Source organism: Remersonia thermophila, chromosome 5, assembly GCF_042764415.1.
Source record: "Remersonia thermophila strain ATCC 22073 chromosome 5, whole genome shotgun sequence".
NCBI lineage: Eukaryota > Fungi > Ascomycota > Sordariomycetes > Sordariales > Chaetomiaceae > Remersonia > Remersonia thermophila.
The window spans coordinates 1421792-1444695 of record NC_092221.1 but is presented as its reverse complement, the minus strand read 5'-3'; the positions used below and the strand labels follow the sequence as shown (position 1 = coordinate 1444695).

Sequence of the window (22904 nt, the reverse complement as noted above, 5' to 3'; positions counted from 1 at the left end):
GGCATCGGTCCTCGGCTGATTTGGTTCGATGTGGGTATTCTGCACCGGGCGATCTGGCAGCGATGCGTCGTCGTGGAGGAGCGTCGCTGACGTCGGGAAAGGCCCCTGACGTTGCTCGTTCACCAGCGACCAGTGTGGCCCCTCGTTGGTGGTGAAGGTGCTGCTGATGATGCGTGATGCAGGTTCCCTTGCCCACACCGTGTCCACCGTGGCCGAAAGAAGGTGAAAATTGACGAGTCCCACCGTAAGGTCGTTATCTTCACGTGTCGTTAGATCCGCGGATGGCACCTCAGACTACCGAGGAGCTCAATACAAGAGAAGCACATCATCGGAGTTTCACCGGAACAAAGCTGCGATCATGACCAACAGACGAGCCGGTTGGCGGCGCGAGAGGTGATGCAGCCTGGCAGGTTGTGTTGCATGTGCCCTTTTGCTGATCTGGGTTGGGATGACGGACAGAGGCGCGGAAGCCTATGCATCTAAACCCATGCACAAAAGCTTGACTGCTTGGCCGCCTCGATTGCTGCATGCGTGGCGTCACTCGCTGGCATGTGACGAAGCAGATGATGGAGATGGCGACAGTTCCGCCCGCGAGGTCCTTCAAGTAGGGTAAAGAATGCAATGATGGTCCAATCGATGGGATGACAGCCATGCTTTCTCGCTGCACGGTGCTACACCAAGATCCACCATTTATATTTTATTCTTGTTGGCGTTTTGACACGGCGGGAACTCCGTCATCATGGAACCCCGTCGCCTCACCCTGCTTCACCTTGCTTGAACCTCCCCGTTCCAGTCCCCACATCCCGTAAGGCCCCCAGTACGGAATCCATGGGGTGAGGGCCCACATCCGGCCAGGACGGCCGGGACCCCCACATACTCCGGCTTCCAGCTACCGGCCTCCGAGACGTAACGACCGGTCAGGATCCGCAGAATAACGCCCATCATCCTGTTTCCATGTACATCATTATTCATCTCTGGCCAAGATGGTACTCTTCGTTGAGTTTGAGCCATCAACATCCTGACAACAAACCAGGAAACTCGGGCGGGGCCAACCTCCGGCAAACTCTCCGGTGGACCTTTCAGATTGCTGGCTGAGATGGTTCTGGTTTCGGTGATTTCCTTTTCTCTGTTTTATTCTCTCTTTTTCCTTTTTCTGTTCTATTTCCATCTCATCTCCCCTATTTTTCGGGTTTCCCCCCTTTTTTTCTTGTTTACCACTCATGATGAGTCGTGCGACACCCCCAAGAAATCTGCTCGCGCTGCACCAGCCCATCGGAAGAGCCACAGACGATTTTCGATGAGGGAATATGGTTCTTAGATGTAAGTAGTGCGTTGCCTGTTTTCGTTGTGCGAGAGTGAAAGGCTGGAACGCCACAGCCTTGCGATACGGATGCCTGTTTTCATTGAGAAGCCTTCGACCGCACAATGACCAATCAGGGGCATATAAGATGTTGCCTCAGTGGTTCACTGTGTTAAGAACAGGTCCTGGAAGTTACTCAACTTTCATACATGAACAAGTTTAGCTCAGACGCTTCTCGTTCTGGCATCGACCTGGCCGAAGATGGCCTCCTCATCTTCCACCACAACTACGACCATGCACAGGTATTGGATCCCTCATCTTGACATCCACAAAAAGGTGATCACCCAGGAGATCTAGTATCACCTCGGCCCGGAGGCGACCGTGCAATCTTTCACCTGCAATGTATGCCCCCATTCCTCCCGAGCATCGGCTGAAGACCGAGCCTGACGGTCTGGTCTAGGGAGAGGACGGCGTTCTCATGACTACCCCAGGGCCATGCCTGTCAGATGTGGGCAGCTGAGCTCTGGATATCACCGGCACTCCATAGCTTAGGATCTCGATTGACACGCACCCTCAGGAGCAAATCGACGAGACTTGCGTCAAGTCCTGTGAGATGTGGTAGAAGCAAGCGGCAGCGAGGGCTGTCCCCGGAAACACAACGGGGAAAGCTCTCAAACGACCGCTCCATCAGCCTGTCGCAATGCCCAAGGTGGGCGAGGGCGATTCGGTGAAGCAGCGACGGCAAAGTCGCAGCCGGCGCGATGACAGGAGGCAGAACTTCTGGCCGCGCCTTGGAGATGCTTGGACCCGACCACACTAGAATCACCACTCAAAAGTGGACGATATTGATTCGACATAGAAATAGTGGAGATTGGAGAATGCTCGAGTTGGAATGCCTTGGCCGTACGAGATGGCATGATTGGCGGACATGATGTTTCGAGGGTAAGGAGTGAGCAGCAATAATAGTCTGCACATGCCGGTGACACCCTCCCCTCCCGACAAGCCACAACTTAATAAGGATGTCATTGGTCTCTTCTCAGGTGAACAGAAAAGCACACGTTGGGTGTTGCATCCGATACCAGAGCCACACCGGAAGATCTCAGTGTCTAGTTGGGGTGTCGGGATCGTCCGGCAGCTCGAAACAAGACTGATAGACGAATCGGGACCACGACCCATCGGTATTAAGTAGAAAATCACGGTAAAACCCCGGGCAAAAATGTTTTGAACAGAGAAGGATATTCCGGGAAAAAATTAAGGTCATGAGGCCTACCCGATTTGAACGGATAACCTTTCGATGGCTTGGAGTAGCTGGAGTCGAACGCGCTACCGTTGCGCCAAGGCCCCTGATTTTTTACCTGTTGGTTGCAACGGTGAGCCAGGATGGTGTTTTGTGCCCGTAATCCACTGAGTAGGCAATGGAAAACAAAAGGATGTTGTCCGAGGAGGATTCTGAAGTCCTTCCCGAGTCCTGCCCATGTTTTCTAGTCGTTGTCGCAGGCCAATTTAGTCTGCAGAAAGCCATCGGTAACCGAATCGAGAATCTTCATAAAAAACGAGGCGTGCATCAGCTGGCGCAGCCGCCGGCCTGGCCTGCTTCAGCCAGGGCTTTGACTGAGGCTTCGTACTGCTGCGGGTCGACGGGTCCGGCTGACCAGAGGAGGATGGCTTGAGCGCGAATCGTCACGCCGCCATAGGCTGAGTCACCGTCGTGGGATTCGTCGGGAATATCGGTGATGTATCCGATGACGTTTACCCATTCCCCGTCCCGGGTGTGCTGCCGACCCAGGCTTTCTAGAATAAGGTTCGCATCTACCAGAGCACGGACGGGCCGAGCTTGTCCGGACGATCGATGCTCGAGCGTCAAGACACCAGCACGCACCGTATATGATACAACACTGAGATGAGGAGTTAGCTAGGTACACTGGGTCTTGACCAACACCTAACATCGTTCTGTTTCGAGGGCCGAACCCTGAAGATAGCGGCAGTCCTTGAACCCATAGAGGATCAAGACAACTGTTGCAGGGCCTGAAATGCTGCACTCAGGAGGGGGGAACCCACCACCCTAAAAACCGAACCTTGTCACCCACTTGCTTCTTGGGCAAGTCGGAGAGGAGACAAAGCTGGGAAGGCAATGGACCGTTTGACATCCTGCTGGTCCAAAGCCGGAACTGATGCCCAGAGCTAGGTTCAAGTTGCTGAGGGCTGTATGCTGGATCAACCCCGGGCGCTTCAGCTTCGTCGGAGAAAGATCTCCGTATAGGCACCTAGCTCACAATACAAGACCCAAGACGGGCGATAAAACTTGGACATGGAAGCGTTGGGTCTCTAGGTGGGTTGTTAGTCGCAGCATCCCAAGTCATCCTGAGCGTTGCTTAGTCATCACTACCAGACCACGTGACTCGGTCAGATATGGTGGTGGGGCCGAGGGGCAGCGCGTGCCACAATCGCCACCCGCCCAAGCCCGGATCTCCCGTTGTCACCAACGACTTGCATCATCCGCCGAGAGGCAGCCTTGCCCAGAAAACCTCGCGATAACCACTTCGAACGTACGCCATCTCCGATCTCTATACCGTATCTATCAAGTTTTGTCGACAGATCCAGGCTGGACGGCCGCATCTCCACCCCGCGCGATTCTTGAACAACGGTCAGAGTTGCCTTGAGCCAGGCTGCGACCCCGCCAAACAAGGGGAGTCGTCGTCATCGGCCCACCTGATCAGCTGCCCTCTTTGCGCCCTTACAGCACCAACCTTTCCTAAGCTTTGAAGCCTCGGCTCGACGACACTGCGCGCTCTCTAGACTCCTATCGACATCGTCGCGCAGAACCCCCAACACACGTACTAGTAGTCATGTCGGGAATCTGGGGCTGGTTTGGCGGTGGCGCGCAGAAGCGGAAAGACACGCCCAAGAATGTAATCCTCGACTTGCGGACGCAGCTTGAGATGCTGCAGAAGCGCGAGGCGCATCTTCTCCGTCAGATCGAGCAACAGGAGCAGATCGCCAAGAAAAACGTCACCACGAACAAGACCGGTAGGCACGCCCAGCTCGTCTACCTTGGCACCGGACTCAGTCCCCTGAGATATGCGCTGCGATCTGGACAACGCTGACCCGTTCTGATGTGAACAGCGGCGAAGGCGGCCCTACGGCGCAAGAAGCTCCATGAGCATGACCTGGAGCAGACGCTCAACCACATTACGACCCTCGAGCAACAGATAAACACCATCGAGTCGGCGAACATCAACCAGGAGACGTTCCTCGCGATGCAGCGGGCCGCGGCGGTGATGAAGCAGATCCACGGCAAGCTCACACCCGAAAAGGTTGACGTGGAAATGTACGTGCCCTCCTACCTCATGACCATTCGGAACAACAGCAGTGTGGAACTTGTACTTACCGCACCTGCAGAGAAAAACTGCAAGAGGCCAACCGGCTCAACGAGGAGATCTCGGAGGCGATGGGCAGCATCGCCGTTGGGCCTCAGCTGGACGACGCAGAACTCGAGGACGAACTGGAGCAGCTCCAGCAGCAGGAGCTCGAGGACAAGATGCTCGAGACGGGCACGGTCCCTGTGGACAATATCCAGCGTCTGCCGACGGTGGCCAACGGGGAAGGTGAGTTTTGTTCCAGGTTCACCGCCTCGCAAACTGCTTCGTCAAGAAGGCTGACTCTTGCGCGCAGTCAAGGGCAAGGCGCCGGCGGTCGCGGAGGACGACGAGGAGGCAGAACTCAGAAGGCTGCAGGCCGAGATGGCCATGTAAGGTTGGGTGCTGGAGGCGAAGAGCTCAGCCTCTGCCAGTCGCCCTGGCACCATGGGGCTTGTCGCGAGATTGGGCGTGCGAGCCTTGGCGTTTGGCGGGGTGATATGGGGCATATAGCAAGGTGGTTGCCGGGCGCTGGTGTCAATGGTAGCAGCGGGGATGACGGTGGTGGTGTGGATGGCGAGGATGGAAGAAGTCTGCACGCTTCTGCCCATTCCATGGATATCGGGGGTAAGTTTGGGTTTACGCTCTCCCAGCGGAGGTGTCGTCGGCGTTGGGGGTTTGGAATCTTGTCATGTAGTTACGGATGGGAGGTCATTCAGCAGTTTCACTATTCGGGTGCGTAGCACGTGAGGTACACCTTGGGTAATCGGCAAAGGATCAAACACCAAACAGTGTCACGCCTTGGTGTTTGCGATGTGTTGCTGTTGACGGCGGCGTCTTGCTCTCTGTCGTTCTCCGGGCGCCGAGAACCCCGAACAAGCTCCGCTGCCGTGACGTTCGCGCCGGCCGACCCCCGCCAAGCAGTCTTGCCGGTGAGAGAAGTGCAGACACACCGCTTTCTGCTCATTGGTTATCGAACCCCCAGCCTCACGCACCAGCGGCGCTCGAAGACCAACCATGGTTTCGGTTGCGTGGAGGGGTTGGTGTGGGATCAGCGGCTCCAGGCTCTGTCGGTTTTGTCATTCTGCGTCATCGGCCGTTCACGAGCCCAGCAGCGTTGCGTAGAGCATGGCGCCTGCATCATGGCGTTGCCATTTACGTTGGGGATTGCCTCTTTGCTTGAGGGAGTCATGTGCCATGCTGCTGCGATGGGGACAGGTTTGGTTGGTGGTCAAGGCGTGCCCCTCAGTGGGGGAGCGCGGCGCTTGATCTCTCGGCGGACCATGCCGATCTCAGCATCACGGAGTACGCAGTAGATAATACGGAGTGGGGTGCATCTCCGGCCAAAGCACGCCGCCGCCGTCAGCTCGGCGTGCTCAAAACTGCGTCTTCCTCAGCAACACAACAGAGCTGCCGGCCGTCTTTGCATTTCCGAGGTCAAAATCCCTCATGCTATTAATTCATGCTTCGACGGTTGGAGGCGATATCGCCTGCTCGGGTTTCCCTATCAATGACTCCAGCCGCTTCGCTTGCCGAATGGAAAGCAAAGTTCACCAACCTTCGCCCTGCCGCCCAGTCTTGTCAGAGAGCAAAGATTTTGCCGTTGCATTCTCCCCGCAGCCTGCTCACCCAACACCTACGGTGCACACAACGTTCCTAAATCAGGTGTTAGTGGGGGACGTTGGAGCGACCCCGGCCAAGATGCAGGTTGGGCGGTGAGAGAACACGGCTCTCATGTTAGCTTCCAAGTGTTTTTGTTTTTGCCCGAAGATTGATCGCCGCTCACCCGGACCAGAGCTGCTGTCACATCTCCATCTCACCACAGCATCCAGACCGGCCAGGAGAGGCCTTTGGAATCTCCAACCTCGCGCAGCATCTGGCCTTGCACAACTGCATCTGCATGGCAGCGAACGCTGGCGGCTGGCTGTTGCGGATGCGTTGACCGGCCGATGAGGTACATACCCTGGCCATCCTTGCCGACCGGGAGGGTTACCCCACGTCCCGTCCCAAATTCGCTAGCAGAACTTATAGTGATCCACCCGAACTAAGGTACCATTCGCGGTTGGAGACCGGCTGCGTGCAGGGGGCCCCGGCAAGCGACCAGTCCGCAGTCAACCACGTAGCACTCCAGAGGTGGGCGCGCAACACCACACACAGCAACTCTCGCGCCACCACGACGATCATGGACACGACCCATTGTTCGTGATCCGGACTCGCTGCTCCCGCAGGAGAGGGTAGGATGGCTCAGGAACAGGAGGGAAAGGATATAGTCGTGATGTAGGACATCCATCCTAACCGCCACAACACCTCCTCTTTCTCCGTCCGTCATCTCTCTTCCCGTTGAGGTGGCTTTTCTGAGCTGCAATGCCGTCTGCACAATGGACTGGGGCTTTCCGGGACAAGGTGCCAACGACGCCTCCATCCGAGCAAAAGAACGGCGGCCCGTGTGACGGCACCAATGCGGCCCAATGGCGCCAATTCCCTGGCTGCGTCCCGGCCAACAATCGGATGTGAGGCTAGCCTCAAGACCTTTTCCAATGTGGTGATGTTCGCGCTCAGCTTTTGAGAAACGACAGAGCTAAGCTCGTTCGCCTTCCTTCGGCTTTTTTTCTTCTGCTTGAAGGACTTGCTGACATCTGCGAACCCAATGCGGTTGCCGGCTGATTTTCACTTGTCATCCCTCGCCACCACCGGTTCCATTGGGTAGCAGCCTTGCAGATGTCCTTGTCGTGATGCCATCCGGATGATCAGTGATTGCTGGGGGTTGGAGGTCGGAATCCAATCGCTATGGCGTTGCGACGTGGCGCCACTGCAGCTTTGTGGGCCGATGCCGCCGGCCTCGAATCCCAAGAGGTCAATTGATGAGGCCGGAGGTCTTGCGACCCCGCGCATATCGAGGAAGAATGCGAGCATGCATCCGCTTTGCGTGGGGTATGACCGTCAATGCCCGTGATGCGGGAGGGTTTCACTGCTGTGAGTGGAGGAACGACGCTCGTCCATTGCCAAGAAATACCGGTCTTGTGGTCTTTCTTCTTTGACCTATCCTCGGCTTGCTGTTCCAGGGAAGGAGCGCTGAAAGGCTGGATCCCCTCATGCGCCTTCCTCAACCGTCACCCACCGGCACCCCTCCTCCTGATTGAGACAGCTCCATGTGGCGAGGAATTGCAGAGGCCCTTTCTGTTCTCTTCCTTACACGGTAAGGAAACTTCATGAACGTAAGCCACTTTCAACCCGTCAGCCACTTCAGCACACCATCTTGGAGAGAAGCGTGGTTTTTTTGTTATTTTTTCGTCCAGGTCCTAGCACAAAACCCCCCACCCTCCCCGAGCTTTGTTTACTTTTTTGATTTTGCACCCCGATCACGCCCATCCAACCGCACAACCTACCTACTCGTCACGGCCAACCACAGACCGTGATCCCCCAAGGCCCTTTCCGAACGGCGCGCGGCAGCTGCACATACAGCTGTGCGTACATTAATATCTCCATATTTCCACCTGCTTTTGCATCGTAACCAGCCACTTGCAGTGCGTCGTCAACGACCCGACGCCCCACCAAAGATACAGTGCTTGCCGGGGCCTGCAGCATCCCGAGCACGCCCGCCACCTCTCGAGGCAACTCTCCTCTCCCGAATACCCCACCTGCCTGCCCCAGCAGCCGCACGCGCTGTGGCTCGCTCTGCATGGAGGAAAATAAGAACACCCCTCAGGTCGTGACGGTCGAGCTCCCCTCCGACAAGGCAGAGGCAGGCGTCCCACAAGTATGAGCATCCCAGGAGAGAATGTCGAGTTCTGTCCTACCCGGACGAACCTGCATTGGTCCCAGGTCCAGCTAGACAACATCGCGTATACCGATTTTAATAATGTGCAGGTAGCTCAGTATGGGGAGGTCAAGTACTTCCACCCCTCGGACTCGGAGGACGAGAACGCGCCTCTAGACGGCCAGGGTAAGTGTGGTTTTGCGCCGAGGTTGCGTGACGATCTTGTTCCGGATAGCTAACTGGGTTTCTAGAACAAGGCGAGAATGCCACCACTTCACCGAACAGCAGTGGCGAGGCGCTGGTAGCGGGGGAGGCGCCGGCGGCAACCGCCAGTTCGGACAAGAAAAAGAAGAAGAAGAACAAGAAGAAGAAGGCCGCCGAGAAGGAGAAGCCGGCCGAACCAGCCCCGCCGCCTCCACCTCCACCCGAGCCTGAACCCGCCAAAGAAGAGTCGGAGGAGGCCGCCCCGTCCAGCAGCAGCAAGAATAAGAAGAAGAACAAGAAGAAGAAGAAGGACAAGAAGGACGAACCTGCTGAAGCGTCCGCTGTCGCCCCTGCTGCTACCGCTGCCGCTGCTGCTACCGCTGCTGCCGCAGTCGCTGCTGCTCCCGCGTCTGAGGAGGCTACTGGTGAAGAGAAGGCTGCCCCGGCTGAGGAGACGCCGAAGGAGGAAGCTAGCAGCCTGGCCCCTCCGGAAGAGAAGCAAAATGACGAGCCCAAGGCTGTTGAAGACAGCAACCCTACCGCTAGTGCTACCGCTGCCTCAACCGAGCCTGATGCGAAGGCGGAGGAATTGACCGAGCCCAAGGCAGAGGCCACCTCTGCTCCTGAGACCACCGCCGCCAAAGCTCCCGCTCCCGCCGACGCTGAGACGATTCCGGCACCGTCTAATGCCCCTGAACCACCCGTTGCTGAGGAGTCTGACGCGAAGGCAACTGAACCCGCCCCCCCTGCGCCCGTCGAGGAGTCGACATCGGCCGAGAAGCAGGACGAGCCAGCGTCCACCGAAACTGTGACGCCACCCACCAAAGAACCCGTGGCAGAGCCAAAGGAAGAGACATTTACTGCGGTGGAGGCCGCCGAATCTGCTGAACAGCCTGCTGAGCCTGAGAAGCCATCCGACGATGTCGCCACGCCTGCTACCAATACCACGGCGGACCCTGAGCCCGAGAACACTCAAGATGAACCGGCTTCTGCGCCTGAATCATCCAAGACGGACAATGCTGCGGAGGACAAAAAGGAGGCGGAGGAACCCGCTACTGTTCCAGAGTCGGTGCCCCAAGAACAGGCTGCGGCTGCCGAGACTACGCCTGCTGAGCAGAAGGTCGAAGAGCCGGTGAAGACCGTCGAACCCGCTCCGGAGACCGTCCTTGAGACCGAAGAGGAGCCGGCAGCTCAGCCCCAGGAATCCGTCCTTGAGCCAATCAGTGACGTGAAGAACGAGCCCACCGTCGAGATCAAGGCCGAAGAGCCTGAGCAGATCGCCCGGTCCATCAAGGAGTCTGTCGCTGAAACCAACGATGAACCAGTCGCCGAGACTAAGGACGATCCTGCTACCGAGACAGCCGCCGAGACCAAGGCCGAACATTCTACAGCTGAGGTCAAAGAAGAATCCGCTGTTGAAACCAAGGCTGTGGAGCCAGAGAAGGCTGCTGAACCTGCTCCAGAGCCTGTCGCTGAGACGAAAGAGGAGCCGGTCTCCCAGCCAACCAGCGAAGTTAAGGATGAGGCCCCTGCAGACGAGGCGAAGGAAGAGCCTGTTACAGAGACTAAGGATGATCCTGCTCATGAACCGGTTGCTGAGGTGAAGGATGAGCCCGCCGCGACTGCTACCGAGCCTGCTACCGACGTTGAGCAACAGTCTTCCTCCAAGCCTACATCTGAGGCTGCTGCTGGGGCCAAAGAGGAGTCTCCTGCTGAGACTAAGGAGGAGCCGGCCACTGAGGCCAAGGAAGAGCCTCCTGTAAAGGCCAAGGAGGAGCCTCCTGTTGAAACCAAGGAGGAGCCGATTGCTGAGGCCAAGGACGAGTCTCCTGTCGAGACCAAGGAGGAACCGGCTGTTGAGGCCAAGGAGGAGCCTCCTGTCGAGACCAAGGAGGAACCGGCTGTTGAGGCCAAGGAGGAGCCTCCTGTTGAAACCAAGGAGGAGCCGATTGCTGAGGCCAAGGACGAGTCTTCTGTCGAGACCAAGGAGGAACCGGCTGTTGAGGCCAAGGAGTCTCCTCTTGAGGCCAAGGAAGAGCCTCCTGTTGAGGCCAAGGACGAGTCTTCTGTCGAGACCAAGGAGGAACCGGCTGTTGAGACCAAGGAAGAGTCGGCTACTGGGGTTGGAAGCGAGTCCCCTGCTGTTGAGGCCAAAGAAGACCCCGCCACCGAGACCAAGGAGGATCTTCCGGCTGAGACCAAGGAGGAGCCTCCTGCTGGGGCCAAAGAGGAACCCACTGCCGACACTCAAGGCAAGTCTGCCGCTGAGACAAAGGACGACACCGCTGCCGAGTCTACACTCATCTCTTGTGCGGAGGTCACGGACGAGACTCCTGTCGAGTCCTCACCAGAGCCCGCTCCAGAGACCGCAACGGAGAGCGCTGTTGAGGGCAAAGATGAATCGGCTCCAGAAGCTAAGAACGAGCCTGTCGTCGATGTCAAGGATGAACCGGCTACTGAACCCCTGTCGGAGACTGCTGCCGAGGACACGACAGAGACTCTTGCCAAAGCCAAGGATGAGCCAGCTGCGGAAGTCAAAGATGAGCCTGCCGAATCCACCATTGAGGCAAAGGAGGAGCTAGCTGTCGAGCCTACGCCTGAGCCTGTCGTTGAGGCCAAGGATGAACTGGCGGTTGAAGTCAAGGAGGAGCCCGCGGTTGACCCTACTCCCGAACTTGTTACAGAGGCAAAGGATGAATCTGGTCCTGACACCAAGGAGGAGCCCGTTGTCGACGTCAAGGAGGAACCGGAGCCAAAGGAGGAGCCTGCTCCTGAGCCGGCATCTGAACCTGTCGTCGAGACCAAGGATGAACCAGTGGCTGACGGCGAGGATGGGCCTGCCCCTGAAGCTGAGACTTCCGCTACCAAGGCGGCCGTTCCCGCGGAAGCCGCGGTCGAGATCGAAAAGCCCCTCAAGGACGAGCCGACAGTCGAAGATTCCGCCCCTGCACCAACAGAGCAGTCGGCCGAGCCCGAACCGGAAGCAAAGGTTGAGGCCGCCTCCGAAGCCACCGCTGACGCCAAGGACACGCCGGCCGAGCCCGAGCCGGAGGGGAAGGTCGAGGTCGCTACCGAAGCTGCCACTGAGGCCAAGGATACGACGGCCGAGGAGTCTGCAGCTTTGAAGGACGAGACACCCGCGCCCGTTGATGAGTCTGCTGCCGCTCAAACCGATGCCCCTGCCCAATCTATCCCGACCGATGAGACCAAGGATGAGCCTGTGCCTAAAGCTGCTGAGGCGTCTGAGCCCGTCACCGCAGAGGCATCCGAGGTTGCCGAGGTTGCGACAGAGAAAATCGAGGAGGCGAAGACTGAGTCTGTCGAGGAAGGAAAGACCGAGCTTCTTGAAAAGACCGAGGCTGAACCAGCAGAGGAGCTCAAGGTGGAGGAGGTCAAGGTTGAATCTGCCGAGGACGTCAAGTCCGAACCCATCGCAGAAACCAAGGCTGAGGAGGTCAAGACCGAGACCGTGGAGGAGGCTAAGGCCGAACCAGCTGAGGAGCCGAAGGCTGAGGAGCTCAAGGTGGAGGAGGTCAAGGTTGAATCTGCCGAGGACGTCAAGTCCGAACCCATCGCAGAAACCAAGGCTGAGGAGGTCAAGACCGAGACCGTGGAGGAGGCTAAGGCCGAACCAGCTGAGGAGCCGAAGGCTGAGGAGCTCAAGGCTGAGCTGGCGGAAGCACCCACACCTGAGCCTGCCGAAGAGGTGATGCGTGAAGAAGTCAAGGTCGAATCGGCTGAAGAAGTTCAGGTCAAGGCCGCGACTATCGACGAAGCCAAGAGTGAGCCGGCCAAGGAGGCAAAAGCTGAGCCCGTCAAAGTTAAGACCGAACCTGTTGAGGAGGCTACGCCCGAGCCTGCCGCGGATGCGAAGACCGGCACGGAGGTCGAGGCTGAGCCTGCTAAGGAAGCAGCAGTCGTGACTACCGAGGCCAATGTTGAGCCAGTCAAGGAGGCCAAGGCAGACTCTGCTGAGGAGGCAAAGACAGAGTCGGTGGAGGCCAAGGTTGAAGCCGCTGATCATGGCGCAGCTGCTCCCGCCGAAGAGCCGAAGAGCGATCCTGTCAAGGAGGCGAAGCCGGCCGAGGATGCCACGTTGGTTGATGATGTCCAGACGATTGAGGATGTTCAACCGACGGAGGACGCCAAATCTCCCGAGGAGATCAAGCCAGTCGAGGAGACCACGCCGGCGGATGAGGCCAAGCCAGCAGAAGACGTTAACGTGGCTGTGGATGCCAAACCCGTCGCGGAGGTCAAGGTGGCGGACGAGGTCCCTTCGATTGAGAAGGCCGCCGAGCCTGTGGCTGACGACGTGAAGACCGACGAGAAGAAGGAACCCGAAGAACCTAAGCCTGCTAGGATCGATGAGAGCAGGGACAAGATTGGGTTCGTTCCGAGTGAGCAGAAGACGACAGAGAACAAGGCGAGAGGTGAGGACGACCCAGTATTGCTTGATACCCCCGATGGCAGTGGCATGGCAGGACAGGAGGCTTCAGAATGCATTTCGCAACAACCAAAGGACGCGGACTTGGACTCGCGGCTTTCGGATACCCATGATACCCAGGAGGTTTCGACTGTTTCGCACGATGATACCCTTGATACCCAACAACTTAATACCGATAATGCGGCTGGAATTAATGAGATCGACGCTGCCGCCACGGAGGATGCTGCCTCCGAGGCCGGTGCGAAACAAACCGAGACGGCCCTGGAGGCCGAGCAGGCCCAGGGCGGCCATGATGTACAGGACATCGCTGGCAGCGAGCAGGACGTAAGTGTCGAGACAGTCCCCAATTCTGCGTGGCATGTTACTGACGATGCACCAGGATTCCGCGCCAGATCAGACGGCCGAGACTTCTGGCGACCTGGCAGCCACGACCGCCCCATCTTCTGGGTTCGAGGAGACTGTGGCTCCAGCCGAGACCGCCGCCGAGATTTCTCAAGAGGTCACGGACACCAAGGCTGCGGGTGAGCCACCAGCCGAGGATGTCGCTGAAGTAACTCCAGTTCCCGTTGAAAAGTCTGTTGCAGCGGCCCTCACCGAGGAGCCTTCATCCACCGAAGTCCAAGCCGTCGGCCCAACTCCTGAGCCTCCTGTTCCTGAGACTGCCCCCATTGCGGAGGTCAAGCATGAGTCTGAGGTGCAACTTGTCACTGCTGATAAAGAGACCTCTGGCGAACCTGCGGGGGCTGAAGAAGCAGCCACAACCGACAAGTCTGTTCGGGCCAGCGAGACGACTGAGGCAGAACTTGTCGCCGAAGTATCCGAGACAGCTGCGGCAACTGAGGCATTGCCCCAGACTGAGCTCAAAGGGCAGAGCGTCCCGGCCGAAACCAGCCAGATTCAGGACCAGCCCGCCGTCGAGCTGACGACGGAAATCGCCGAGCCAGCCGAGGTGCCGATTGCTTCGGAGCACTCAAGCGAGGTCACTGAGCTCGCCACTCAACCGGTGGGAAGCGAAGCACCTGCCGAGACACAGATAACTGAGCTCAATGTGGAGTCCGAGAAGCAGATTCCTGAGACGATCGCGGAGGACTATATCTTGGTGGATGCTGCGTCTGTTCCTGAGGTTTCACAACCTCAAGGCGACGTTTGCGAAGAACCAGCAGTCTTGAAGCGATCGTCTCAAGACAGCGCTGACTCCGAGCCACCGGTTACAAAGAGTCCTAGTAACTCTGCGGCTGACGAGCCAGTCCTAGTCTCGGGCACTGAAAGCTCCCAGCTCGTGGAGGAGTCAGTCCTTGTCGACCCGTCGACTGCGTCCGCCCAACTGCCGTCCGATTCGGAACAGCTGCCGCCTAAGGTGGATGCTGCCGCTGCTGATGCCTCTCTTGATGAGTCATTGGTCGTCCTGAGCAGGGACACCTCCCAGCTCGCCGAAGAGCCGGTCGTGGTGGAGCGTTCCGTTGCCGAGCCTGAACCCGTTCAGTCGGCCAGTGAGAAACCAGAAGAGACGAAAGAAGCCGCTGCTACTGTTGTTTCGACGGTTGAGCATTCTGCACCTGAAACCTCTGGTTTTATCGCATTGACCTCATCAAGCACTGCGACCCTCTCGACCAGCTCTGTCTCCGAAACTACCTCCGAGTCCGTCGTTATCAGCCGGCAACTGCCCAACGATGTTGAGGAATCGGCAGTCTTGGTGAACGCGGAGGACGCCGAGACCAAGGTGGCGGTTCGCGCTGTCCACGGATCTCCGGCTGCATTGGCACTCACACCTGGCGTTGGTTTGGCTGCCGAGGTTGCTCAAACGACCGCCGCTCCAGCCGAAGAGCTTGTGTCGAGGGATGCCACGCAGATCGTTTCAAAGGGGATCACAACCGACCCGGCCGAGCCTGTTGCGCTGGCTTCTGATGTCGAGGCCAAAGCGCTTGCTCCTGTTGAGATTGCAGTCACCGACTATGCCATCTCGACTGAGAGCCGTGGCCGTCTCGATGTGGACACTAGCAAGACGCGGTCCGAGAGTCCGGCTCAGTATCGCACGGTGCATCATGCCGCCTCAGATTACGATCCTCGCGCCACAAGCTTCACTCTCCAGACGGTCCAGACAGAGTCCACGTACCCGCTACCGACAGAGACAACCTTCACGCTGCCCACCGAGACTTCCCTCTCGCTGGGAGATGGCGTGAAGGAGTTGTCTTCTGCCACGAAGGACATTGTGACAGCCGGTGGCTCACACTTGAAGGAGATTACCGTCGGGGCTGCTGTTGTCGGGGCTGTGGGTGTTGCTGCTGGTGTGGCTGCGCATAGCCTGTCAAAACAGGATGACCGCGCATCTGCGGTCGCGCGCCTTGAGGAAGCTGCGGCCAAACTGGATGGCTCCAACAATCTAGGTGCTACCACCAAGGCGACGCCGGAACCTGCGACTGAGAGCAGGGCCTTGGAGACTTCCCAAATCGTGGTGGACAAGGCGGTCCCGCTCTCTGAGTCGTTCCACGTCGTCGACACGGCTACTCCGACTCAACAAGAATCAACGGAGAGGGTTGAACAGAGAGCCTCTGGAGATGGAGTGGAGGTTGCCGAGCGCGGTGTTGCTTCTACATCCGAGGCTGAGGCGGCTAAGGCTGCTGACCCATCGCCAGCGACGGGATTGGCAGTTCCAGGTCAAGAGGAAGGCCCAATTCTTGGCTTCCGCGTGCCCACGCCCGCGGTCATTCTCCCTGACCTTGATGATCCTGTGGCTAAGGAACTGAGTCGGATGCGCAGCCTACGCCGCCGGCGCAAGAACACCATCAAGCAGGCTGAAGAAATGGTGGCTGCCGCCGTGGTCCTCTACGCCACAGCCGAGGCTCTCAGTCCACCGTCCAGTCCAACATTCTCCAGTCCAGGAACCGCCGTCCTTGGTGCGCCGGAAGCGCAGCTTGACCTGAAGGGGAAGGGGAAGGAGGTTGAGGTGCCCGCCATGTCACTGCTGGATTCGGCGGAGCCGGTCGAGGATCGGGGCAGAACCAGGTCGAGAGATCTTCCTGAACCTGTTGCTGACCTCTCAGTAGACGACAAAGACAGGACCAGAGAGAATCTCGCGGCCGAGGACTCCAAGGCGGCCTATGGCTCGCGACACTACAGCGGCCATCATTCATCGCACTCGTCGCGCCATCGGTCGTACCAGCGTGACAGTCGCGATGGAAGCAAGGAGACCTTCTCAAGACGGTCTTATCGTTCTCGTTCGGACAGCCACGCGTCGGTGCGCTCACGCGGGGAGGACGAACCTCCCCGTACCCCGACGCGGGAGGACAGCGGCTACTCGGAGCACCGGAGCAGCCCTCACTCACGGAGGCACCGTACTCCGGAGGAGCAAGCTGCTCACGATAGGCGCAGGGAGGAGCGGCGGCGCCAGCGCGAGCTTGAGAGGGCCAGGGAGACCGGCTCGGTGCCCGAGTCGCTCGGCAAGACGGACAGGGACAGAGAGAGAGACCGCGAGAGGGATCGCGACAGGGACCGTGAGAGGGATAGGGATCGGTCCGAGCGCTCAGAACGGTCGTCGGAGCACCGGCACTCGCATTCCCACCACCACCACCACAGCAGCTCGCGCCGACACAGCCAGAGCCGCCACAGCGTCGACAGGTCGGCGGACGGCAGCAAGAAATTCTTCGACGCCCGCTCCTCGAGCACTGTCGAGCCCAACACTGCCGCCGCGCCGCGCCCAACTTCATCACACTCCAGGTCGGCCATTCTCGCCAGCGATGCCGACCCGAAGCGGAGCAGCACCACGCGGAGCAGCAGCAAAGCGCACCGTTCCGAGGAGCGGAGCAGCTCGCGTCGCAAGAGCTTCCACGATAAGGACGACGAGGAGCGGCCCAAGTCGAGCAGCCGGGACCATTATCACCGTGACCGCGACCGCGAGAAAGACCGCGAGAGGGACCGCGAGAGGGACAGGGACCGGGAAAGGGACACGGATTCCAAGGCGAAGACCCCGGTGGCGTCGGTGGAGGTGACGCCCGCGGTGGCCGGTTCAGCATCGTCGGCTAGTGGGGACCAAGACTCACAAGCTCATCGGGCCAAGAGGCAAGAGAAGCGGGAGAAGGCTAAGGAGAAGGAAGGCAAAGGGGGTTTGAAGTCGATATTTAAGCGGTTCTTTACTAAGGACTCGTGATCGGCGCGGATGGGTTTGTGAGCCTATGGCTGGGCTTGAAGGGGAGAAGTTGGGCGTTGCTTTATGCTTTATCTGTGTTGTTTTTGTTTTTTTTTTTTTTCCTTGCGTTCTGGTTTTGTCGCTGTTTCTCTATTTTGTGTTGTTTTCTGATGAGTGTGAGATGAAGTCATGACGGTGGCGATGACGACGGCGATGATTTGGGAGGCTGTCTGTTTTCGGGCAGGACTTGGTCGGGCAACTGGCTAACTTCTGTGCTGGATGATGGCATGATGCGACGAGATTGTATTTGATGACATACTATGATGAACAATGAGATTGATCTTCCTCGATTGAATTATACAGAAGGCCCTTTTTCATGGCGTCAATGGTGATCATGTTTGATGCCGAACTTGGAAGACGGACGGGAGGATGACATGTGAGACAACGACCATACTATCTGTACACAGTATTCATGCGGGTTCCCAGGGTAGAAAGGTATCGGAAAGAAATAGAAACAAAATCAGAAACAAAAAAATACGGGTGAAGGAATGAAGAGAGAACAAGGCATAGAAAGGGCAGGAAACACTGGTTTTCTTGGAGGCAGGCCGTCCCGTTCTTGAGGTTGCGTTTAGGGTTAGGGTCTAGGCGTGCTGATGCCTAAGCAGAGAGATCTGTTTTTCAACACCAAATGATGGGCAAGCACTTCAGAAGTCACAGACGTTTTGAAGGAGCCTCATCGTACAGCAGTTTATGGGCAGCAGGCTACCAGGCTTTCTTGCCAACACTACAATCACATTCTAGGCATTGGTCCGGTGCCTGGTGGCAGGTTTCGCATCGGCAGGCAAACGACAGCACCGGAACCTCGACTCTTTTCACTGCATCAGCTCCACTCCGCGCTAGACGGGACAGACGCAGTCAACCAACGTCAACAGCCAACGCAGACATCCAAGAGGCTTTTTGTTGGGGGAAGCAACATATCCCACTACAATGGCGCCGCCCATGATTGACCCGGCCCTGTTTGACCAGCTCAAGGCCAAGATCGATGAGGACACCATCGTGCGCAAGGAGCTGGACCAGATCCTCGACAACCTGAACACGCACGTCTCGTACACCCAGGGCGTCCTGTCGCGGATTCACTCGACGCCACGGTCCAAATGTGTGCTCTCTCTGTCTCTTTCTTTTCTTGATACCGTATGACCAGCCGTTTGAGGGGGGGTGGGGGTACTGACCAGAGACCAGATGCGACCCTCCTCAGCCAGGTGGAGGACGGCATCAAGAAGGAGACAGAGAGCATCGGCAAGCTCTCGGCCTTTGCGTCGCAATATCCGTATTATAAGTGAGTGAGCCGACAGGTCCCGTGGGATGATTGGAATAAGCGAGGTGTGATGAAGGATGGGTGCGGCGAAGGAGATGGTGAGTGTGTGAGAGAGTCAATGCTGACTGCCGGCGACTCGTTCCTTGCCTGCTTGCATAGGTACAACTACAAGTGGACGAGGATGGTCCAGGATGCCATCTCGACGGTCGTCCTCTGCGCTTGGCTCGGTGGCCTGTCGACCGAGTCCAAGCCGGGCGAACTCGGGCGATTGTTGACGCTGGAGCAGGTTGGCGAGGTGTTCAACGGTATGCGCAATATGCCACCAGGCCGGGCCTATCCAGCGTTCTGCATGGCTGTCCAAGCTACAATTGGCTGACCCCAAACAGTGCCCGTCAACCTCAAGGATCAAGACGCCTTCCACATCACCATCGAGGAGTACCTCCTCGGCCTCATCTCGGTGGTGGACGAGCTCAGCCGGCTGGCGGTCAACGCGGTGACGCTGGGCGACGCCGCCATGGCGGTGCGTATCAGCGGCTTCATTCGCGACCTACATGCCGGGTTCCAGGTGCTTAATCTCAAGAATGACATTTTGCGCAAGAGGATGGACTCGGTCAAGTACGCTGTGAAAAAGGTGGAGGATGTGGTATATGACCTGTCATTGAGGAATCTGATTCCGCAGGAGGCTCAGGGCCAGGGCCAGTAAGATGGCCGATTCGGACGGCTTAATGACGCTTTCATTTCCGTGGTTTGCGGGACGTTGCCCGAGAGAACGCCATTGGGACCATGAAGCTCTTGGAACAAGGCAGCAGGAGGAGGTAACTTAGAGGGTGGTTCAATGGATGATTCAGGGGCCAGGGTTAGGGTTCTTCCCGGGCATGCCGAGCAGAACCCGTCGCGTCGGCATCACGTTGGACCCCCGTAACGCAACATTGGAAGTTCAAGTTTCATTTCCATTTCTGGCCTTCCCCTTCTTCCGCAACCACAACCGCAACAACCACCCATTGCGCTCCATCCGCCAGCGACATGCCTCAATCCCCCTCGTAGACTCGACAGCCGCCGCACTTCGCACATCACGATGCCCTCAACGCCCGCCAAAGGCGCCGCCGCCACCGCGGCCCTCTCCAAATCCAACAAGCCCACCCCGTCGCCACAACCAGCGCAGCCGCCGTCGCTGTCACCACCGCCGAGCGACGAGAAGCCGCAACCACCGCTCCGCCCCGTCCAGACGAAGCCGACGCAGCTCGCACGCACCGCGAGGCACGCCCTGCCCGCCCTCCAAGCCGCTCTCTTCCTGGCCCGGTTCCGCGCCCTCGTCGCCGACCCCGTCGCGGAGATGTCCATGACGCTGCCCGTCACGGCGGCACTGCAGGTCACATACGCGCTGGCGTGCTTGCCTGTCGCCGGCAGCAGCGGAGGGAAAGGGGGCGACGAGGCGGCTGCGGCAGGTGCCGGGGCGGGCAAGAAGACGGCGACGGCTACGGCGACGGCGACGGCGATGCCGGCGAGGCTGGGGAGCGGGAAGCGGAAGGCGGCTGCTGCTGCTGATGGCGGCATGAGGAAGGGTGCTACTGTATGTTTGCTTTTTTTTTTTTTTTCTACTTTGTTTTTCTGTGTTCATTTACCACCCGTTCTACATTTTTTTCTTGGGTACTAACCATTGCAAACCGAACAGACGGCGGTCCTCTCCCTCCTCCTCTCCGCCCTCGTCACACCCTTCCTGTACATCACCATGATCCTGTTCGGCGCGCCGTTCCTGACGCACGGCTCCCACACGCTGCTCTGCGCCGCGCACATGGCCGTGCTCGCGCTGTTCCCGCTCTTCTTTGTGCGCGGCGTCGACGGCCGCGCCTGGGCCGCGCTGGGCGGCTTCGCTGCGCCCCTGGATGACACGTTCGGCGGGCTGGTCGGCGCTGTTGTCGGTGCCTGGCTGGGTGCCGTGCCTATCCCGCTGGATTGGGACAGGGACTGGCAGAGGTGGCCGGTGACGATCTTGGCCGGGCTCTATGCGGGATACTTGCTTGGAAGGGTAGTTGGTGGGACGGTGGCGTGGGGCAAGAAGTTTTGATGATGAAAAAAGGGACCGGGAGGGGACGGAGGTGTATATGACTGAAAAGACAGAGCGAATGTGCTCTGGACGCGGGAGCCCGAGATACCCGAGTGCCAGCCGGGCTGGTGGTGGGTGGAGGCCAGGTGCGTCCTGTGCATGCGCTCCGCTCTGCACCATCCCTCCCATGGGCTTTACAGAGATCAGACATGTGAGGCTTATTGAAACACTAGACTCGGTGGAAGGCCCGTCTGAATGTCAACCCTCTGCACCCGAATGCTCCCCGTGGCGTTGCGTGTATCGATGGCATCATAGGAAATGGCGTTTCCCTGGGGCGCATCGCAAGGCAATTGCTCAGCGGTGGCCACATCTCCTGCGGCCAGTGACGCAGCCAGTCTAGAGACTTCCGAGTCTCCGAGCTCTAACCGTTAGTTGCCGGGGATGGATGTTTCTGGTTGCCGTTATGTACGTGCAAGGCGGGCTCTGCGGCAACAAGGGCACCAACGGCTTCAAGGCGCAATGGAAATCCACTCGACGGACATGATGTTCCATGTCATCAAGACCCGAGGGAGACCCTTGCGGCCGCTTGTGATCCAACGCTGCGAAATGCAGGACAGGCCATACCTACCTAGGGAAAAAGTAGACAGCGAAACCGAAGCCTCCTCGGGGGTTGACGGCATGTTCCGTGATGCATGTTCCCAACTTCACCATCCATCTGCATCAGCCATGACACTGCGATTTCCTAAAAGCCCATGTCGTGCTCCGTACTGAGCCATGAAGAAAGGTCACCACCATGCGGCCGGTGGGGCCCAACTCCCACCCCATGTCCGTTATGTCCGTGGGCGGACCCGGTTCACGGCGACAAGAGTCATGCAGTTCCCTCCTGCACGTGGTGTTGCGTATCAGACGAAACCATCTGACCAGAAGGGTATCGGCAACACCCTTGTTCTGCAGGCAGAGGCCGGGTAGCCCAGTTCGGATCTCATCCTATCGGCACTGCTTGCCAAGCGAACGACGGGCGCCGATGGGGTTGTCCGTATCGGAGGGAACCATGACCACCAAACATCCCGATCTCGGTCCGGGCTTGGAAACCAGGTCCTGGAGTTCAGAGGAGGGGAGAGGGCGAGCCGCCGCCAAATTCTCCCTTCCCCGCCTCATCCCTCTTCCAGGCGGCCCCGGGTTCTCCTACTGACTCGCCACGGTCCAAACCAAGCACCACCTGGCGGTTTCTGCGGGTGTCTACTACGTAGTTTGACACCAATCCACACCTTGTTACCTGATGTTTTCAGGTAACGCTCTGATGGTGGCGGGTATGGCGGGTTCATGGCTTTGTTGGGGGGGATTTCTCTTGTTCCCCCCGCCCCAAGCAACAATTCCCATCGGCTGGGCTGACTGTCGTGGCCCCCGTCGTTGCTCCCCCCCTTTGTCCTTGAAATACGCAGCATCTGTTACCTACACAGGAGCTTCAGGGCGAGCCCTGGGTCTGACCTTGCAGGTCGTGGACGGCATCTTCCGGGCAGGGGGGGCGGGGGGGGGGGGGGGGGGTGTTACCTCTCTGGAATCTCCAAAGGTCGTTCGTCGCAAGTTTGCCTCCCCTGGCAAGTCGCGGATCAGCCTCTGTGTGTGCTCCTCGACGCAATGTCGACTCGGTCCGCAAGGTACCTCTTGAGTTCGGATGTCACGAGACAAAGCGATTTGGGCAAATGCCGGCAAAGGCGAATGCCGAGTTACCCTGAGGGCAAGGCCATGAAGTCGGCTACCACGCCATGCACTGTGCATCTCGTACTCCAGCCTCCATTCTCCAAAAAGGTTGGGTTGTCAAAGTTCCCCGTGCGGACCTGGCAACGATGCAGTCGAGTTTTCACGATCGCCAAGGTATGCCTGTCAAGGCCATCATAACGTTATGTGGCACCAGGTCTTTGGCTGCGAGATGTACTAACCCAAACTCGTGGCGCGGGGGCGCGCGCTACACGAAGCGACCGATAAGAACGCACGGCGAGACAGGCAAGGCCACAACCCCACCCGGCAAAGAGATGGAGGGTTCTCAAGCGTTTCCGACAACTGTTGCACCGATTCTCCAATGGTATGACCTGAGATGTTAACATGTTGACCTTGGTAAAACACAAAAACTCCAAAGCATTTATTTGTCCGGCGCCGAAATCCATTGTTGCCGGCCCAGACCCTCCATCACCCGCGCGCCAGAATTGACAAGAAAAAAAAAAAAAAAAAAGAAAAAAACGAATGTCCATATGTGCGTTGGTATATATACCGAGCCTTGCCTTCCTGGAGACGCCGGGTGTAGAGACTCTGAGAACAAAAAGAGACCCAACGAGGAGGAACAAAAACCAAATCCAAAGAGAG

At 58.2% G+C, this 22904-nt stretch overlaps 6 protein-coding genes and 1 non-coding gene across 7 annotated transcripts; 5 read left to right on the top strand and 2 right to left on the bottom strand.

Moving 5' to 3' along the window:
* Nucleotides 1-1509: 1509 nt before the first annotated feature.
* VTJ83DRAFT_5611 (uncharacterized protein) lies at nucleotides 1510-1922 on the top strand (the record flags this gene model as incomplete). Its single annotated transcript, XM_071012231.1, has 4 exons — nucleotides 1510-1602; nucleotides 1658-1702; nucleotides 1761-1808; nucleotides 1878-1922. 4 exons carry the CDS (start codon nucleotides 1510-1512, stop codon nucleotides 1920-1922), a joined length of 231 nt encoding a protein of 76 aa, XP_070864986.1.
* Nucleotides 1923-2560: 638 nt separating this feature from the next.
* On the bottom strand, nucleotides 2561-2644 carry VTJ83DRAFT_t119. The gene has a single exon. It is a non-coding gene; the product is annotated as a tRNA-Trp (tRNA).
* Nucleotides 2645-2864: 220 nt separating this feature from the next.
* VTJ83DRAFT_5610 (uncharacterized protein) lies at nucleotides 2865-3447 on the bottom strand (the record flags this gene model as incomplete). Its single annotated transcript, XM_071012230.1, has 2 exons — nucleotides 2865-3195; nucleotides 3359-3447. The coding sequence occupies 2 exons, from the start codon at nucleotides 3445-3447 to the stop codon at nucleotides 2865-2867; spliced, it is 420 nt and encodes a 139-aa protein (XP_070864985.1).
* Nucleotides 3448-4146: 699 nt separating this feature from the next.
* On the top strand, nucleotides 4147-5052 carry VTJ83DRAFT_5609 (uncharacterized protein; the record flags this gene model as incomplete). The annotated part of the gene is made up of 4 exons (XM_071012228.1): nucleotides 4147-4327; nucleotides 4424-4628; nucleotides 4700-4905; nucleotides 4973-5052. 4 exons carry the CDS (start codon nucleotides 4147-4149, stop codon nucleotides 5050-5052), a joined length of 672 nt encoding a protein of 223 aa, XP_070864984.1.
* Nucleotides 5053-8335: 3283 nt separating this feature from the next.
* VTJ83DRAFT_5608 (uncharacterized protein) lies at nucleotides 8336-17205 on the top strand (the record flags this gene model as incomplete). Its single annotated transcript, XM_071012227.1, has 4 exons — nucleotides 8336-8413; nucleotides 8524-8599; nucleotides 8665-13385; nucleotides 13441-17205. The coding sequence occupies 4 exons, from the start codon at nucleotides 8336-8338 to the stop codon at nucleotides 17203-17205; spliced, it is 8640 nt and encodes a 2879-aa protein (XP_070864983.1).
* Nucleotides 17206-18171: 966 nt separating this feature from the next.
* On the top strand, nucleotides 18172-19202 carry VTJ83DRAFT_5607 (uncharacterized protein; the record flags this gene model as incomplete). The annotated part of the gene is made up of 4 exons (XM_071012226.1): nucleotides 18172-18340; nucleotides 18424-18520; nucleotides 18659-18804; nucleotides 18886-19202. The coding sequence occupies 4 exons, from the start codon at nucleotides 18172-18174 to the stop codon at nucleotides 19200-19202; spliced, it is 729 nt and encodes a 242-aa protein (XP_070864982.1).
* Nucleotides 19203-19574: 372 nt separating this feature from the next.
* On the top strand, nucleotides 19575-20564 carry VTJ83DRAFT_5606 (uncharacterized protein; the record flags this gene model as incomplete). The annotated part of the gene is made up of 2 exons (XM_071012225.1): nucleotides 19575-20069; nucleotides 20172-20564. 2 exons carry the CDS (start codon nucleotides 19575-19577, stop codon nucleotides 20562-20564), a joined length of 888 nt encoding a protein of 295 aa, XP_070864981.1.
* Nucleotides 20565-22904: the final 2340 nt, after the last annotated feature.